This window comes from Garra rufa, chromosome 1 (assembly GCF_049309525.1).
Source record: "Garra rufa chromosome 1, GarRuf1.0, whole genome shotgun sequence".
In the NCBI taxonomy this organism is placed as follows: Eukaryota; Metazoa; Chordata; class Actinopteri; order Cypriniformes; family Cyprinidae; genus Garra; species Garra rufa.
The window spans coordinates 60,119,408-60,133,305 of record NC_133361.1 but is presented as its reverse complement, the minus strand read 5'-3'; the positions used below and the strand labels follow the sequence as shown (position 1 = coordinate 60,133,305).

Below are 13,898 nucleotides of genomic sequence, written 5' to 3'. Positions count from 1 at the left end.
GGGGTGAAATCCCATGGAGCTACTGTAAAAGATTGATTTCCTGACTAGTCAGAATGCCACGCCGTAGTAACTCCTGCCTTCATAACATCATATCTAATTCACTGCCTTACTCACAAACCTGAATACTGACTTATGTGTAAAGCCATCCAAGCTCTACTGCCGAATTGGAGACGGATCAGTCTCTGTCTCCCAGGGAAAGTGCTAAGTGCTCCAGAGCTTCTCCAAAGCGTCTGGAATGGCTGTTGACACTCCCAGTCTTTAATGTAGGATCAAGAAAAGCTTTAACTCATTACTCTTTTCAACCCACTCCTCCATTCTTGTCTTAACTACTTTCAAATGTTCAATAATGCTGCCTTCAGAGGTAATTTGTTCCACTAAGATGCACAGAGAGTTACAATGATCATTTATGCCAAACAAGAAACTAAAATGGACAGGCTAGAAATACGTTCTCACAACAGACACATATACCATAAAGATGTGGAAAGTGATAAATCTAAATGATTTTAGTGACAGCATTAAACAATCATCATTGTCAAGACTGCATGAAATGGCTACAAATGCTGAACAAAAATCTGTAACGGAATCAGAAATTTGTTTCTAATTCTGCATAATTAACACTAAGACTTTTAGAATAATCAGTCGTTTGAAATAACTCCCAATGACTCATATATAAGCAAAGACGTTCTTGAAACACAGAACCACCCACGATAATTAAACAAAGATGCTTTGCTATTAAATTAACTTTTTCACAAATGGTAAATATGACACATACTGATGAACCTCTTTAATGATTTCCAACTTGCAACCTTTATTGAAGGTAAAAGCTGTTTCATTCTGAAACATTGACAAACATTCTCAAAAGGGAAAGGGTCAAAATGTTCAGTTCAATGCTATAAACCTGTAATTAACACAAAACCGATAATAAAATGGGCAATTACGAATGTAGACACGCTCTTAGTTAGAATGAATTAGTATACAAACACTGTTCAAGATGAGATGCATGCTTGCAATTGTGTTTTTACATCACATTCGCTTTTGCTCATACTATCAGATTACCCTGCTGAAAAAAACAGCTAAAACCAGCCTAGGCTGGTTGGCTGGTTTTAGAGGGGTTTTGGCCACTTTCCCAGATGGTTTTAGCTGGTCAGTCTGGTTTTAGCTGGTGGTCTCCCAGCCTGACCAGCTAAAATCAGCTACTTCCAGCTTAGACCAGCCAACCAGCCTAGGCTGGTTTTAACTGTTTTTGTTTGTTTGTTTTTCAGCAGGGTAAGGGTGCATGATTTTATAAAGCAGTTATTTTCAATTGTAAAAAGCACAATAATATGCATTATAACATGATGTGCATGATCTAGATTTCCTCAATTTTTATAGACATACTCACTAAAAGCAATTTCTAGGCTAATAAATATTTAAAGCTAAGCAATTCTATATATATATATATATATATATATATATATATACATATATATATTACACACTATACACACGGTTAAATTAATTTTCCAAACCTGTAAATCACATACAACGACCCCGTTTTTACATGAACAAGGGAACCCCCATTATAGCAAATAAGCTTTTGTATCCAACTTACAAGCAATATGTCTTGCTGTTGCCCTTAACTACATGATCTAATAAAATCCAGCATGTTGATCTTGCCTTTTCCTTTGCTTATCCAATAACAAACCCATTTAAGCAAACCCCTTAACATCTCAGTGGCGGCATGTTCGACTAACTCCAAGAGTGCAATTATCAGAGCAAAAAGCTTTCTCTCTTCCGTGATGAAAGCCCGGGAGCCCCCTAGAGCGACTCAACATCTTGTTTATTTACACTCAAAATTACACCCTCTCTTCCTGTGTCATGTTCTTTGGTTCCAATTTGTTTTGTTATGCTTCCACTAAAACTGAACAGCTATGCGTGTGGTCGCAATAATTTTAACAGGCTGACACTCTCTCCGCGCACACACTCGCACACAGACGCAAACACACACACACACACACACACACACACACATTCCGCCCTGTGCCCTTTCACCTCTGTGACACCTTCAACTATACCACATTGCAGGACAGCGAGGGGAAGGGGGGAACTTCAAAGTGGCCGGAGGGGGGTGCTTCTTTTTCCTGCCACTTGTCATCATCTAAGGGTCTTTGCTGCCTCCCTTATTACTTTAATCAATTCCAACTGCTTCAAGAGGCTTTGATGGGGGAGCGGGGCAAAGCATGCTGGAAGCACCTGCCGCTGAGCGGAGCACAGGTGGCCTACAGAGCCACGGGGTGAGACTCGAGACCTCTTTACTAGGAGGCAGTAACAGCGCTGTTACCCAGCAGGCATTCCAATCGGCCCGTCTTCAGAGAACACTGCTGGCGGTGCATAGTTAAACCACAAAACAATGAGCATTAAAGAGATGGAGTAAATGAAATGTAAAATAACTTTTTAACTGTTACATTTTTACTTTAATCAGTCATACATTTAATACACTTTATCACAATTTAATACACTGGCAAAATAAGTTTAAAGCATGTGCGCATATACAGTATGAAGTGAAACCCAGGATGAGGATGTTCAGCAGAACTAGGTTAGGTCGCCATCTGCTGGCTCCTCAGTGAAATTAAAAGTCAAGAAGCTGCAATGGAGCAAAGGGAATTTAACATTAATAGACTGTGAGATATTTTGAGATTTATTAAAAGCACAAAAACACACACAAACTAGTATGTGTAACAGTAAGTGTAAAACACATCAAGAATTTAATAAAAAGAGGGATCATACAAATATGCATGATATTTTTTTAGTGATAGTTGTTAATGAGTCTCATGAGTTTGTCCTGAACAGAAAAATCCTCCAGGTCACCACAAATTCTTGGGTTTACCATTGTTTCACACCGAGGACAACTGAGGGACTCATATGCAACTATTACAGAAGGTTCAAACGCTCACTGGTGTTTTAGAAAGAAAAAAGACGCATTAACTTTTGAACAAAATGAAGGTGTGTAATTTATTTCTTATTTTGCCTAAATCGCATTTTTGTTTTCATTTAGTACTGCCCTTCAGAAGCTACAGAAGATGTTTCCAAGAAGACAAAATAAGTGAAATTTACCCTGATCTTCAAATGCAAAAAGTTTGGACCGTCTGTTCTTAATGCATTGTGTTTCCTTCTGAAGCTTCAGTGAGTGTTTGAACCTTCTGTAATAGATGCATATGAGTCCCTCAGTTGTCCTCAGTGGATCTCAAAAATCATACAGTCATTGTTGGAAAGTGTTCAAATTAGAGATCTCGCGATATTCCGATGTGTCCCGCGAGATCTGACTGTTCTCGCGAGAACGACGATATCATGGCAAAGCATTGTGCAGTGTTTACATTAGAGCTGCATGACTAATAGTTAAAATATCACAATCTCTATTCAAACACCCATGCGATCTTATTCATGAATGACAATGATTCAGCGATGTCTATTACAACTGTTTCATGCGCTCCACTGACGCTTACGATGTGAAAGTTATTGAAGACATACAAATCTGCATTCTTACTTCTGTGGTTTCAGAAAGCAACACAAACAGTCTTTTTAACCACATAATCATCATTATGTCTTTGTTACAGAAATTTAAATAACATAAGTACTGGGATAAAAGCTTACCGTTTGGATATAAACACTTAGGCCCGGTTTCCCAGACAGGGCTTAGACTAAGCCAGGATTAGACCGTAGTTCAATTAGGACATTTAAGTAATTTTTATAAACATGCTAAGAAAAAAACATTACTGGTGTTCATCTTGAGACAAAATAAAGGCACTGATATATTTTAAAATCAATCAGTGCAATTTTATTTCAGTTGAAACAACTCAGACTTACATTTTAGTCTAGGACTAGGCTTAAGCCTTGTCTGCGAAACCAGGCCTTATTGTCTACAGTAGCGATCAAAACGAAAGTATAACACGTATGTAGAGCAACAGTTATTCTCTTCGCCAGGAGATGGCGACAACTGCACGTTTTAAAAAAGTATTTATCATTGAGACTCCGTCCACACGAAGCCGGTGCGTTCCCTATCCGATAATTTTTTTTCTTGTTCTAAAAAAAATTTCCGTAAACACGAAACCACTGAAAACGGTGTGGTATATATGCCAGACCAGTGTGGGGTGCTGTAATTCTGCCATAGAAATACGCTATACATGGAGAAGAAGACTTTGAGCATGCGCATAACCTTGCGCGCTGTATACGAACTAAGAAGAAGACGACGAAGATGGCGAACATTATCGCTTGTTGCTCATAACAGTTGCATAGAAGCAATAGATTTTGCTGTAATAAAGGTAGTAGGCTTAGTAGCAACACGAACACAATCATGTAGTCCGCCATTATTGTTGACGCAGCCGACACGTGATGTTATGACATCATAATTTCACAAAATATACGGATTGGCTGTACACACGAAACCGCGAAGGTGTCGTTTTCAGATTTATCCACTTTGGGACCCGGTTTCAAAAAATAGCGGATTCAGTCTCCTAAAACGCCAGATCCGTGTGGATGAAACGCCAATACGATAAAAAATGTATACGTATACAGCGAAACGCGTCTCCGTGTGGACAGGCCCTGAATTATATTAAAGAGATTCCAATAGTGAAACAAGTCTTTATAAATTGAGACACGGGGTCCTTCTTTCTTTTTTTTCCAGACTTAAGCAATGAACATTATTTCAGAACCACTAGTAAATTATGTAATTTTGTTTAGATTTCTAATCCTTTTTTTTTCTTCAGAATCGTGATCTCCAGTTTATAAAAGAAAATCGTTTTTCAGTTTACCCAGAATCATGCAGCATTAGTTTACATTTTTATTACTGCACATAATTCATTAAAATATAAGTTTAATTTCATAAAGTACAAGTTCATATCAAAATGCACCTAGATTTTTTTTTTTGCATTTTGTGTTTTTTGTTAAATAAAATACTATTTTCCCCTATACATTTCATCATTGAGGATATATTTTAAAAAGTAAAAAAAAAATCTCGTCTCGTCTTGCTCTCGTGACCCCAAAATCTCATCTCGTCTTGCGAAATAAGTGTCTCGTCACACCCCTAGTTCAAACACAGGAAAATGCTGAAAAACCAAAGAATCTGTGGGACCTGAAGGATTTTTCTGAAGAACAGCAAGCAGTTGAGGACAAACAAGGGACTTATGAACAACCATCACAAAAAAAAAAAAAAAAAAAACACAGCTGTGGATCATTCAGGTAACAACACAGTATTGAGAATCAATATAAATTAAACTATTATTTTCTCCTGTGGAATATATGTAAATGTCTTTTATGTCAAAGTCAGTAGTAAATAAAAATCCTTCTTTTTTTGGTAAAATAATTAACAGATTCTGCAAGGTGTATTTAAACTTTTGACCTCAACCGTATTTATACCATTTACAAATATTTCAACTCACCAATTGTGGCAGAATCTTTTCAAAGTGCTCAATGTCAACAGTGTCGCAGTCCTCACTGTCGGCCTGTTTAACAGCTCTGCGCGTCGCCTCTGTAGCATACAGACAATTGTTATAATACTAAAGGAAACTGTTACATTGTACTGCAACAAAGTAGAAAATGCCTGCATGTGTAAAGTTTGCCTCACCTTCAACAAATACTTTCAGCATCTCTGCTACAAGTACGACAGCATCACTGCTGACTGTGGAAGACAAACTTCCAAACTGAATGCTGTACAGGTGCCTGAACTCACGTCTTTATTCTTTCTCTCACACATAAGCAAAACCACTTGAACTGGTTTATATTGTAGGGGTGGTTTAATAGAACACTTTAAATGAACCAAACTCAGTTGAGTTGAAGTGAAGCTATCTGCAAGTGACCTTTTGGTGCATTCAAGTCCATCTTGAAAGTTCGTATTTACGAGTTAGGAATCACAGTTTTGACATCAGGTGTACCTTTTCAAAAAAAAATCGTATTAAATTTTTAAATAAAAAAGTAATTTAAATGCGTGTTTCTGCTATATTATTTTATTCAACTAATAAAGGTGCTGTAAATTAAATCATTACATATTCTATTCAAACTGTAAAATACTTCTACATTTTGTCCATGCAACTTAGTTTTATTGTAAACAAAAAACAATATTAAGAATATTAGTTATTTTAACTCTGGGCATAAAGAAAGTTCTGAGTTTTCCCAATTGTAATTACAACTTTGCAGTGCCACTCACACGCATTCAACTTGAAAATAGAATCTTTCTCAAATGATTTGAATGCACAATGCATTGGGTAGGGCAGATTACCAAAAATAGACCCAAACTCTGAGATCATGAGTAGTGTTCAAATACACATATAGTGGCTCAAGAGTCAAGACCGCTGGGAGTGGTAAAAAACTAGGTGTGAAAACACCCATAAGACCACATACTTATTTTGGTTGACAAAATATGGTCTACAGATGATTTCATTAGTTCTGTTTTCTATCACTGTATCACCAAGCAAAAGACAGAAACTAAACTCAGTTGCATTATTAAACAATCAGTGTTTTACATTAGCTGGGAATACAAAGGGTCTTGTTTTATTGTTTGGATATGTATAAGTAGCAACACATTGCTGGCCACAAAATGAAGAACAAGAACATCGTGTGTTTTGACATTATGACAGGAAACCAAGAGACTGACTTGAATATGATGCTGCAAATATATGACATAGTTTCTTGAGCAATAACGTCTCTATTTCGGCCACACGCTGACAAGTGAAGCAAATATAACACTGTTAACCCTGTGTATGGATAACTATCTCCTAAAAAAATAACTGTCTCACCTTTGGTTTTATCCTCCTTAAAAGAGCGTGTCAAAAGTTTGGAAACAGTTTCCTAAAACAGATCAAATGTAAGACATTTAAACAGTAAACAGTGCAACAACGTCGCATCATGAAAACGCTACTGATACTAATACGTTCGATTTCACACCTTATTGTAAACTGTACGTTACAGACTTGAAGACGTAAACAGTGAAAGGTATTGAAATATACCTTTTTAAACACGACTTCATTTCCCGCGTTCGCCATTCTGTCACGTTGTCGTCATAAAAGCTGAGCTCCTGAATCTACTTCTTCGTTTGCTGAATGGCATATAATCGGACAGGCTGCTGCTGCCCTCTAGCAAAGTAATACAGAACGAAAACACGAATGGCTTTTAAGCGTTTATAGAGAATATTTGATGGAAATTTCTTCGTTCTTCCGAAATATGATCATGTTATTAACGTTCTTAATGTCAGACAGCTATATTGTATGTATGTATATATATATATATATATATATATATATATATATATATATATATATATATATATATAGGGGTAAAGTGGGGGAAAACGCCCTCCTTAAGGAAAATGTGACATTACAGTGAAACAAAACATAAATGTGACTATAGAACTGCCATCCCGGTTTTGAGTGACTATGGCAGGAGTTATTCACCAAATATTAAAATTGCTCAGCCTTCATAATTAATTAGTATTTTGACTGAACATATTTTTGTACAAAGGGGGCGTTTTGCCCCAGCAGTGGGGTAAAATGCCCCCTTTATTACCAACCAGTTTTCTTCATAGATCAACAGCAAAATGAACAGACTGTAGTTTTTAATCTCTAAAAGTAAAAGGCAAGTAATGTATCAACATGTATATATATTAATATTTATTTGAGGAATGTCCAAAATATCAAATTTTTTTAACATTTATATTTATACATATAACTAAGCCATGCAAACAAATATGTTGAGGTAATTTTTTTATTGTGTTCAAATATTTTGATTTCACCACCTAGTTATACAGCATTAAGTGTAAAACAAAGGATTTGATAGACAGAAATATGTTATTATAGTAATTATAATAGAGAGAAACTATGCCCTCTGGGGGGCGTTTTACCCCTCAGCGTAGGGGGCGTTTTACCCCACAAGCTATGTCTTTTTTTTTTTTTTTTTTTTTTTTAAATACAATTATATTCCTTATAAATAACATATCCTCTCAAACTACAGACTTCACTATTCATCTATCATACATCACTGTGGTATCCTACAGAACAATATTCTCTTAAACACTTGTTTACTAATATCTGAAAATTATAGCATTTTCCATGAAATCCTCTTCTCTTCAAACACGTCGCTGGTGTCAGCTTTTTCAAGGAGATTTGTTTATCCCCGTTGTCAACGTAGTGCATAGCAACAGTGAAAATGTATCTTGATTTTCTCTAGTGGTTATTTTGGGAAAAACAGGTAGGGGGGCGTTTTACCCCAGGGGGGCGTTTTCCCCCACTCTACCTATATTGTGACCATGGACCACAAAACTAGTCTTTAGTAGCACGGGTACTTGTAGCAATAGCCAAAAGTATTGTATGGGTCAAAATTATATTAGATTTTTTTCTTTTATGTCTAAAATCATTAGGATATTTAGTAAATGTCATGTTCCATGAATATATCTTGTAAATTTCCCACCGTAAATATATCAAAACTTAATTTTTGATTAGTAATATGCATTTCTCAGAACTTCATTTGGACAAAAGGTGATTTTCTCATTTTTATTAATTTATTTATTTTGCACCCTCAGATTCCAGATTTTCAAATAGTAGTATCTTGGCCAAATATTGTCCTATCCTAACAGACCACCATACACCAATGGAAAGTTTCAAATAACTGACCCTTCTGACTGCTTTTGTGGTCCAGGGTCACATATTTTAAGAGCTCCTTGGTCACATATCAGCTTGTTTAAAACAAATGTGATCTTTGTAGCTAAGTTTGTAATAGACCTATTCGGCTAATGGTGGCAATACTATTTTCACATAGTTCGAGTGTGAACAAATAGCATGGTATTTTCACCAAGTTTAAACTGAGATGATAGATATGTGCAGATTTTAGAGTTTAGCAAAAACTAACTGAAGTATTCCTACAGTATTTCAAATTTTTCAATTGATATGTGTATGAACTGTTTACAGAATCAGAACCCTGATAGCACACAAACATCTCGGTGATGTCTTTTGGACATCTGCATTTACATCTGCAAGACGTAGTTTGCCCATCTGCAATACGTCTATTGGACATTTCCTATTAGATGTCAAAAAGACATCTATTAGATGTCTTTAATATATTTATGGTTTAGAATGTCTGCCAGACGTTTGTACACAGCAGATGCTTTCCAGATCAAGAGATCTTTAACAGACATCTTGCAGACGTACGTTTGCTATCTGGGAGTATGCCTTTAAAGGATGATTTCCACAGGAACACTCTATATTAAAAAAGTAATAATAGTTTTGAGTCAAAATTTTTTAATATTCTCCAAGCATTCGCATTATTATCAAGCTGCAAAGTCAATCATGTTAATTGAGATTCAGAATAAGTGTTTAAAAAATCAGTTCAGTTCTAAGCTCTCTGTTGTCAAAGATGAAGATAATACTTACGTCCAATATACATCTTTCAATAAGACTCAATAAGAGCTGATTCTGAGCTGCTCTAAGAATAAATTTATTCAACATTTCAGGTATACATTTAAAATTGATCCTTTACAGTAGGTCATACAGTCGTTAAATCAAACTGAGTTTTTAATCTTAGATACAAAATGTAAAAAATATACTCTGGATTATAATGCAGAAACATTTCGTTCACATTGTGGTAGGATAAGGTTTAGCGTAAATAACTCCATTCAGCAACTATCGGTGCTCCTGTATTCCACTTCTAGTTCACACACAGGTCTGTTTGAAAGGATTGGCATGGAGGAGTATTTAACTGGCTGTCGCATCTGTTCTGGGCAGACAGCTAGAAAAAAAGAAAGAGAGAGAAAGAGAGTTAACTGAGTTGATGGTGTGATGCTCCATTTCGAATTATAATATGATGTCTGTAGTTCCTGAAGAGAACAATCGTTCAGCTTTTCCATTAATTTCAAAGACAGTACATGCTATGAACCCTGCTGGAAAAAAAAAACTGCTAAAACCAACCTGGGCTAGTTGGCTGGTCTTAGCTGGTTTAAGCTGGAAGTAGCTGGTTTTAGCTGGTTTCCCAGCCTGACCAGCTAAGACCAGCCTGGCCAGTCTGGGAAAGTGGCCAAAACCCCTCTAAAACCAGCCTGCTGACCAGCTAAAATCAGCCTGGTTGACCAGTTAAAACCAGCCAACCAGCCTAGGCTGGTTTTAGCAGGGAAATCAAACAGTTCTAATGCCAGGTTGTTTTGTGACAATCACCTGAACTTAAAATGCCATGTAACAACTTTTTCATGAGTCCATGACAACACCAATTGGTTGATAGCATCAAAAGAATTAACAGTCCGAACAACTACCATATTGAGATGAGTGGATATGATTAAATAGATTTCTAGAGAAATCCTGTTGAAAATACCAGTTCTGTTGTCATCAGTCTATGTTGTGTTTTGAATGCTGGCCTTTGGTATGGGATGCCAGTGTCTCTTACGGTGTGTTCACACGGGGCGTCAATGCTTGACGGAAGGCGTGGCTGAAGTTTGGCACTGACGCCATGGTCATAGCAGCATCAGCCAATGAAATTAGACAGGAACTCAACAACAAAAACTCAGATACAGCTTCATTGTCATTCAACATGGACGCCAATTTGGTTGCATTAGCAATAGCTGGTGTGGTTACGTGATTGGCTGCCGGCTGGCTACTGTATTTGCATAGAGCGATCCTGATTGGCTGACGCTTCCGTCGGCGGTGCTTCACTGGCGTTGCTCATGGCAGAAGTTGAAAAATTCTCAACTTCTGCCACGAGCAACGCCAGTGAAGCGCCACAGACGGATCCACAATTCTTTTCGGCGACGCTTGACGTAACCCATTCAAAGTCAATAGGAAGCGTTGACGCCCCGCGTGAACACACCGCTAGTGAGTGATCACATTAGTAAAATTGCAGCTAAATTTTCCATACACAGAAAGGTCCACTGTCTCTTCTCAATAGTTTAGACAGAAATCCCTTTAAAAAAAAGCTGATTTTTGTTGCTCAACGCAGCAAATTCATGTGACCAACCTGAATAACAGCGAAACTTAAGTGGGGAAGTTTTAAACCATTGGAATAACTTATTTTTGCACACAAACTTTTGCAGAGCAACAGTAAATGTGACCACACCTTCAGTCTATCTTAATAGCAAACTTCCTTTGGTCAACCAGGGGTGTGTTTCCCACAAGCATCATTAGTCAACTAAGGCTGCAAGTTCCATTGAACTACTGATTCTTAAAACTGTGCTCGTACCTGAATGATCCACATGTTTTTGTGTCTTTCTGTTGTTCATGAGTCCCTTGTTTGTTCTGAACAGTTAAACTGCCTACTGTTCTTCAGAAAAATCCTTCAGGTACCACCAAATGTTTGGTTTCCCAGCATTTTGTGTATTTAAACCAATTCCAACAAGGACTGTATGATTTTGAGATCCATCTTTTCACACTGAGGACAACTGAGGGACTTATACACAACTATTACAGAAGGTTCAAATGCTCACTGATGCTCCAGAAGGAAAAACAATGCATTAAGAACCAATGAAATTGAAGATCAGGGTAAATTTAACTTATTTTGTCTTCGGGGAAACATGTAAGTATCTTCTGTAGCCTGAACCTTCTTTATTAGTTGCATATGAGTCCCTCAGTTGTCCTCAGTGTGAAAAGATGGATCTCAAAATAATAGTCATTGTTGGAAAGGGTTCAAATACACAAAAATGCTGGAAAACCTGAAGGATTTTTCTGAAGAACAGCAGGCAGTTTTAACAGTTCAGGACAAAGAAGGGACTCATGAACAACTATCAGTAAATAAAAAAAACACAGGTGTGGATCATTCAGGTAAGAACACTGTATTAAGAATCAAGTGTATGATAACTTGAACTGGGTCATTTTTATAAATTCAACTATTGTTTTCTCTTGTGAACTATATATTAATGTCTTTTAACTGAAATTTTTTATTCAGTTAAGTACTACTAAACAATGACATGCATTTTGCATGATCCCTCTTAATTTGGTAAAATAATTAACATTTTGCAGATTCTGAAAGGGGGATGTAAAATTTTGAACTCAACTGTACGCTGGTCTGTTAAGCACGGATTGTAGACCTTCCTGCTAGTAAACATAAACAGTAGATTGACTCACTTTTGGTGTAACAACTGTGTTGATCCATATGTGAAAGCCTCCAAGACAGTGTGGCCCAGCTTCTTCTGCAGCTTTAGCCTCCTCTGAAGATGAATATCTCACAAAGCCCACACCCTTTGGCCATCCCGATGACTTGTCGATAGTGACCTGTTCATTGCAAATTACAGTAAAGTTCATAGTAAAGATCATCAAAAATATGAGGTTATCTAAGTAAGTACACTGCAGACAAAATGTTAAAATGTATAAAACAACCCAATTTGAGTCATTTTGGAAACCAAGACCTGGGTCAAAAATGGACAAACTGTGTTCACCAACTAGAAGTTGATTTAGAGTCAGATTTAACGGTAACGCTTTAGTTTACAGTAGTAAGTAGTAGTAGTAAGGGGGTAACAAACCAGATATGCAACCTGCAAAGAACTACATAAGTATACTGAACTTATGGTGTACGTTTTTGTAAGTATAGTGTACCTATAAAGAACAACCAGATATGCGACCTGCAAAAAACTGTAAGCAAAGCTAAGTTACGGTGTTAACAGGTATCTATTCTATTACTGTGCCAGGCATAAATCATACGTTTGTTGTATCTACACGTAAGCTTTTTTGAATTACTGGGAAAGTATTCTCTTGTTCCATGTAATTACAGAAATCACACAGAACAAACGTTATAATTTCATATTAAGTAAACGTTAAATGTTTAGATGATGTATACATGTCAGTATTGTACGTTTAGTGTCTGTAAAAATGTAAATAAATGTATGTTTTGTAGAGCCACATTTTACGTAAAATACATACGAATTATTATGAGGTCACGTTGGTATTTGTATTGTACCTACCCTGTAACTTCGTTGAACAACAATCGCCTCTTTAATTTACAACCCGCAGATGGCGCACTTACCCTGTAATTATATGGAACAAGAGTATATGTGACCCTGGACCACAAAACCAGTCATAAGGTTAAATTTATCAATAAATAAGCTTTCTAATGATGTATAGTTTGTTAGGATAGGACAATATTTGGCTGAGATACATCTATTTGAAATCAGAAATCTGAGGATGCAAAAAAATCAAAAAGACTGAGAAAATCACCTTTAAAGTTGTCCAAATTAGGTTCTTAACAATGCATATTACAAATCAAAAATTACATTTTGATATGTTTACAGTAGGAATTTTACAAAAAATCTTCATGGAACATGAACTTTACTTAATTTCTCAATGATTTTTGGCATAAAAGAAAAATCTAAAATTTTGACCCATGCAATGTATTTTTGGCTATTGCTACAAATATACCCCAGCAACTTAAGACTGGTTTTGTGGTCCAGGGTCACATATTTTCCCAGTAATTTAAAAAAGCTTACGTGTAGATACAGCAAAGGTATGATTTATGCCTGGCACAGTAATAGAATAGATACCTGTTAACACCGTAACTTAGGTTTGTTACAGTTTTTTGCAGGTCGCATATCTGGTTGTTATGCCCAATTATCAAAATGTAGTTCTCCCTACATGTACGTGCTTTAATATGTACACTATAATTACAGAAACGTACACCGTAAGTTCAGTATACTTATGTAGTTCTTTGCAGGTTGCATACCTGGTTTGTTACCCCTTAATTACCCTAATTTAACATATTCTTCCCTTATACCTATGTATAGGTATGATTTGGAAAGGCACACACATCTTAATAAAAGGTCTAACAGCTGAAAATGCATATCAGAGCAAAAACCAAGCCCCGAGGCCTCTAGAGCTCAGAGACAGGATTGCATCAAGCCAAATATCTGGGAAAGAGTTCCCTGCTGAAAAAACAAAGCATATGCTGTAGGTTTTGATGCTGGTTTA

General features: G+C 36.6%; 1 protein-coding gene across 1 annotated transcript; it reads right to left on the bottom strand.

Moving 5' to 3' along the window:
• Window positions 1-783: 783 nt before the first annotated feature.
• Window positions 784-7,062, bottom strand: cenpx (centromere protein X). The gene is made up of 5 exons (XM_073834367.1): window positions 6,978-7,062; window positions 6,768-6,819; window positions 5,600-5,653; window positions 5,415-5,503; window positions 784-2,623 (listed from the first exon to the last, which is right to left on the bottom strand). Exons 1-5 carry the CDS (start codon window positions 7,011-7,013, stop codon window positions 2,609-2,611), a joined length of 246 nt encoding a protein of 81 aa, XP_073690468.1. The 5' UTR covers window positions 7,014-7,062; the 3' UTR covers window positions 784-2,608.
• Window positions 7,063-13,898: the final 6,836 nt, after the last annotated feature.

Excerpts from the sequence above, each read along its gene's own strand:
- cenpx (XM_073834367.1), bottom strand. The coding sequence starts at position 7,013 with ATGGCGAACGCGGGAAATGAAGTCGTGTTTAAAAAG. Across the intron at positions 6,820-6,977 it reads ATGAAGTCGTGTTTAAAAAG|GAAACTGTTTCCAAACTTTT; the intron begins GTATATTTCAAT and ends GATCTGTTTTAG. Across the intron at positions 5,654-6,767 it reads TAAGGAGGATAAAACCAAAG|TCAGCAGTGATGCTGTCGTA; the intron begins GTGAGACAGTTA and ends TGTCTTCCACAG.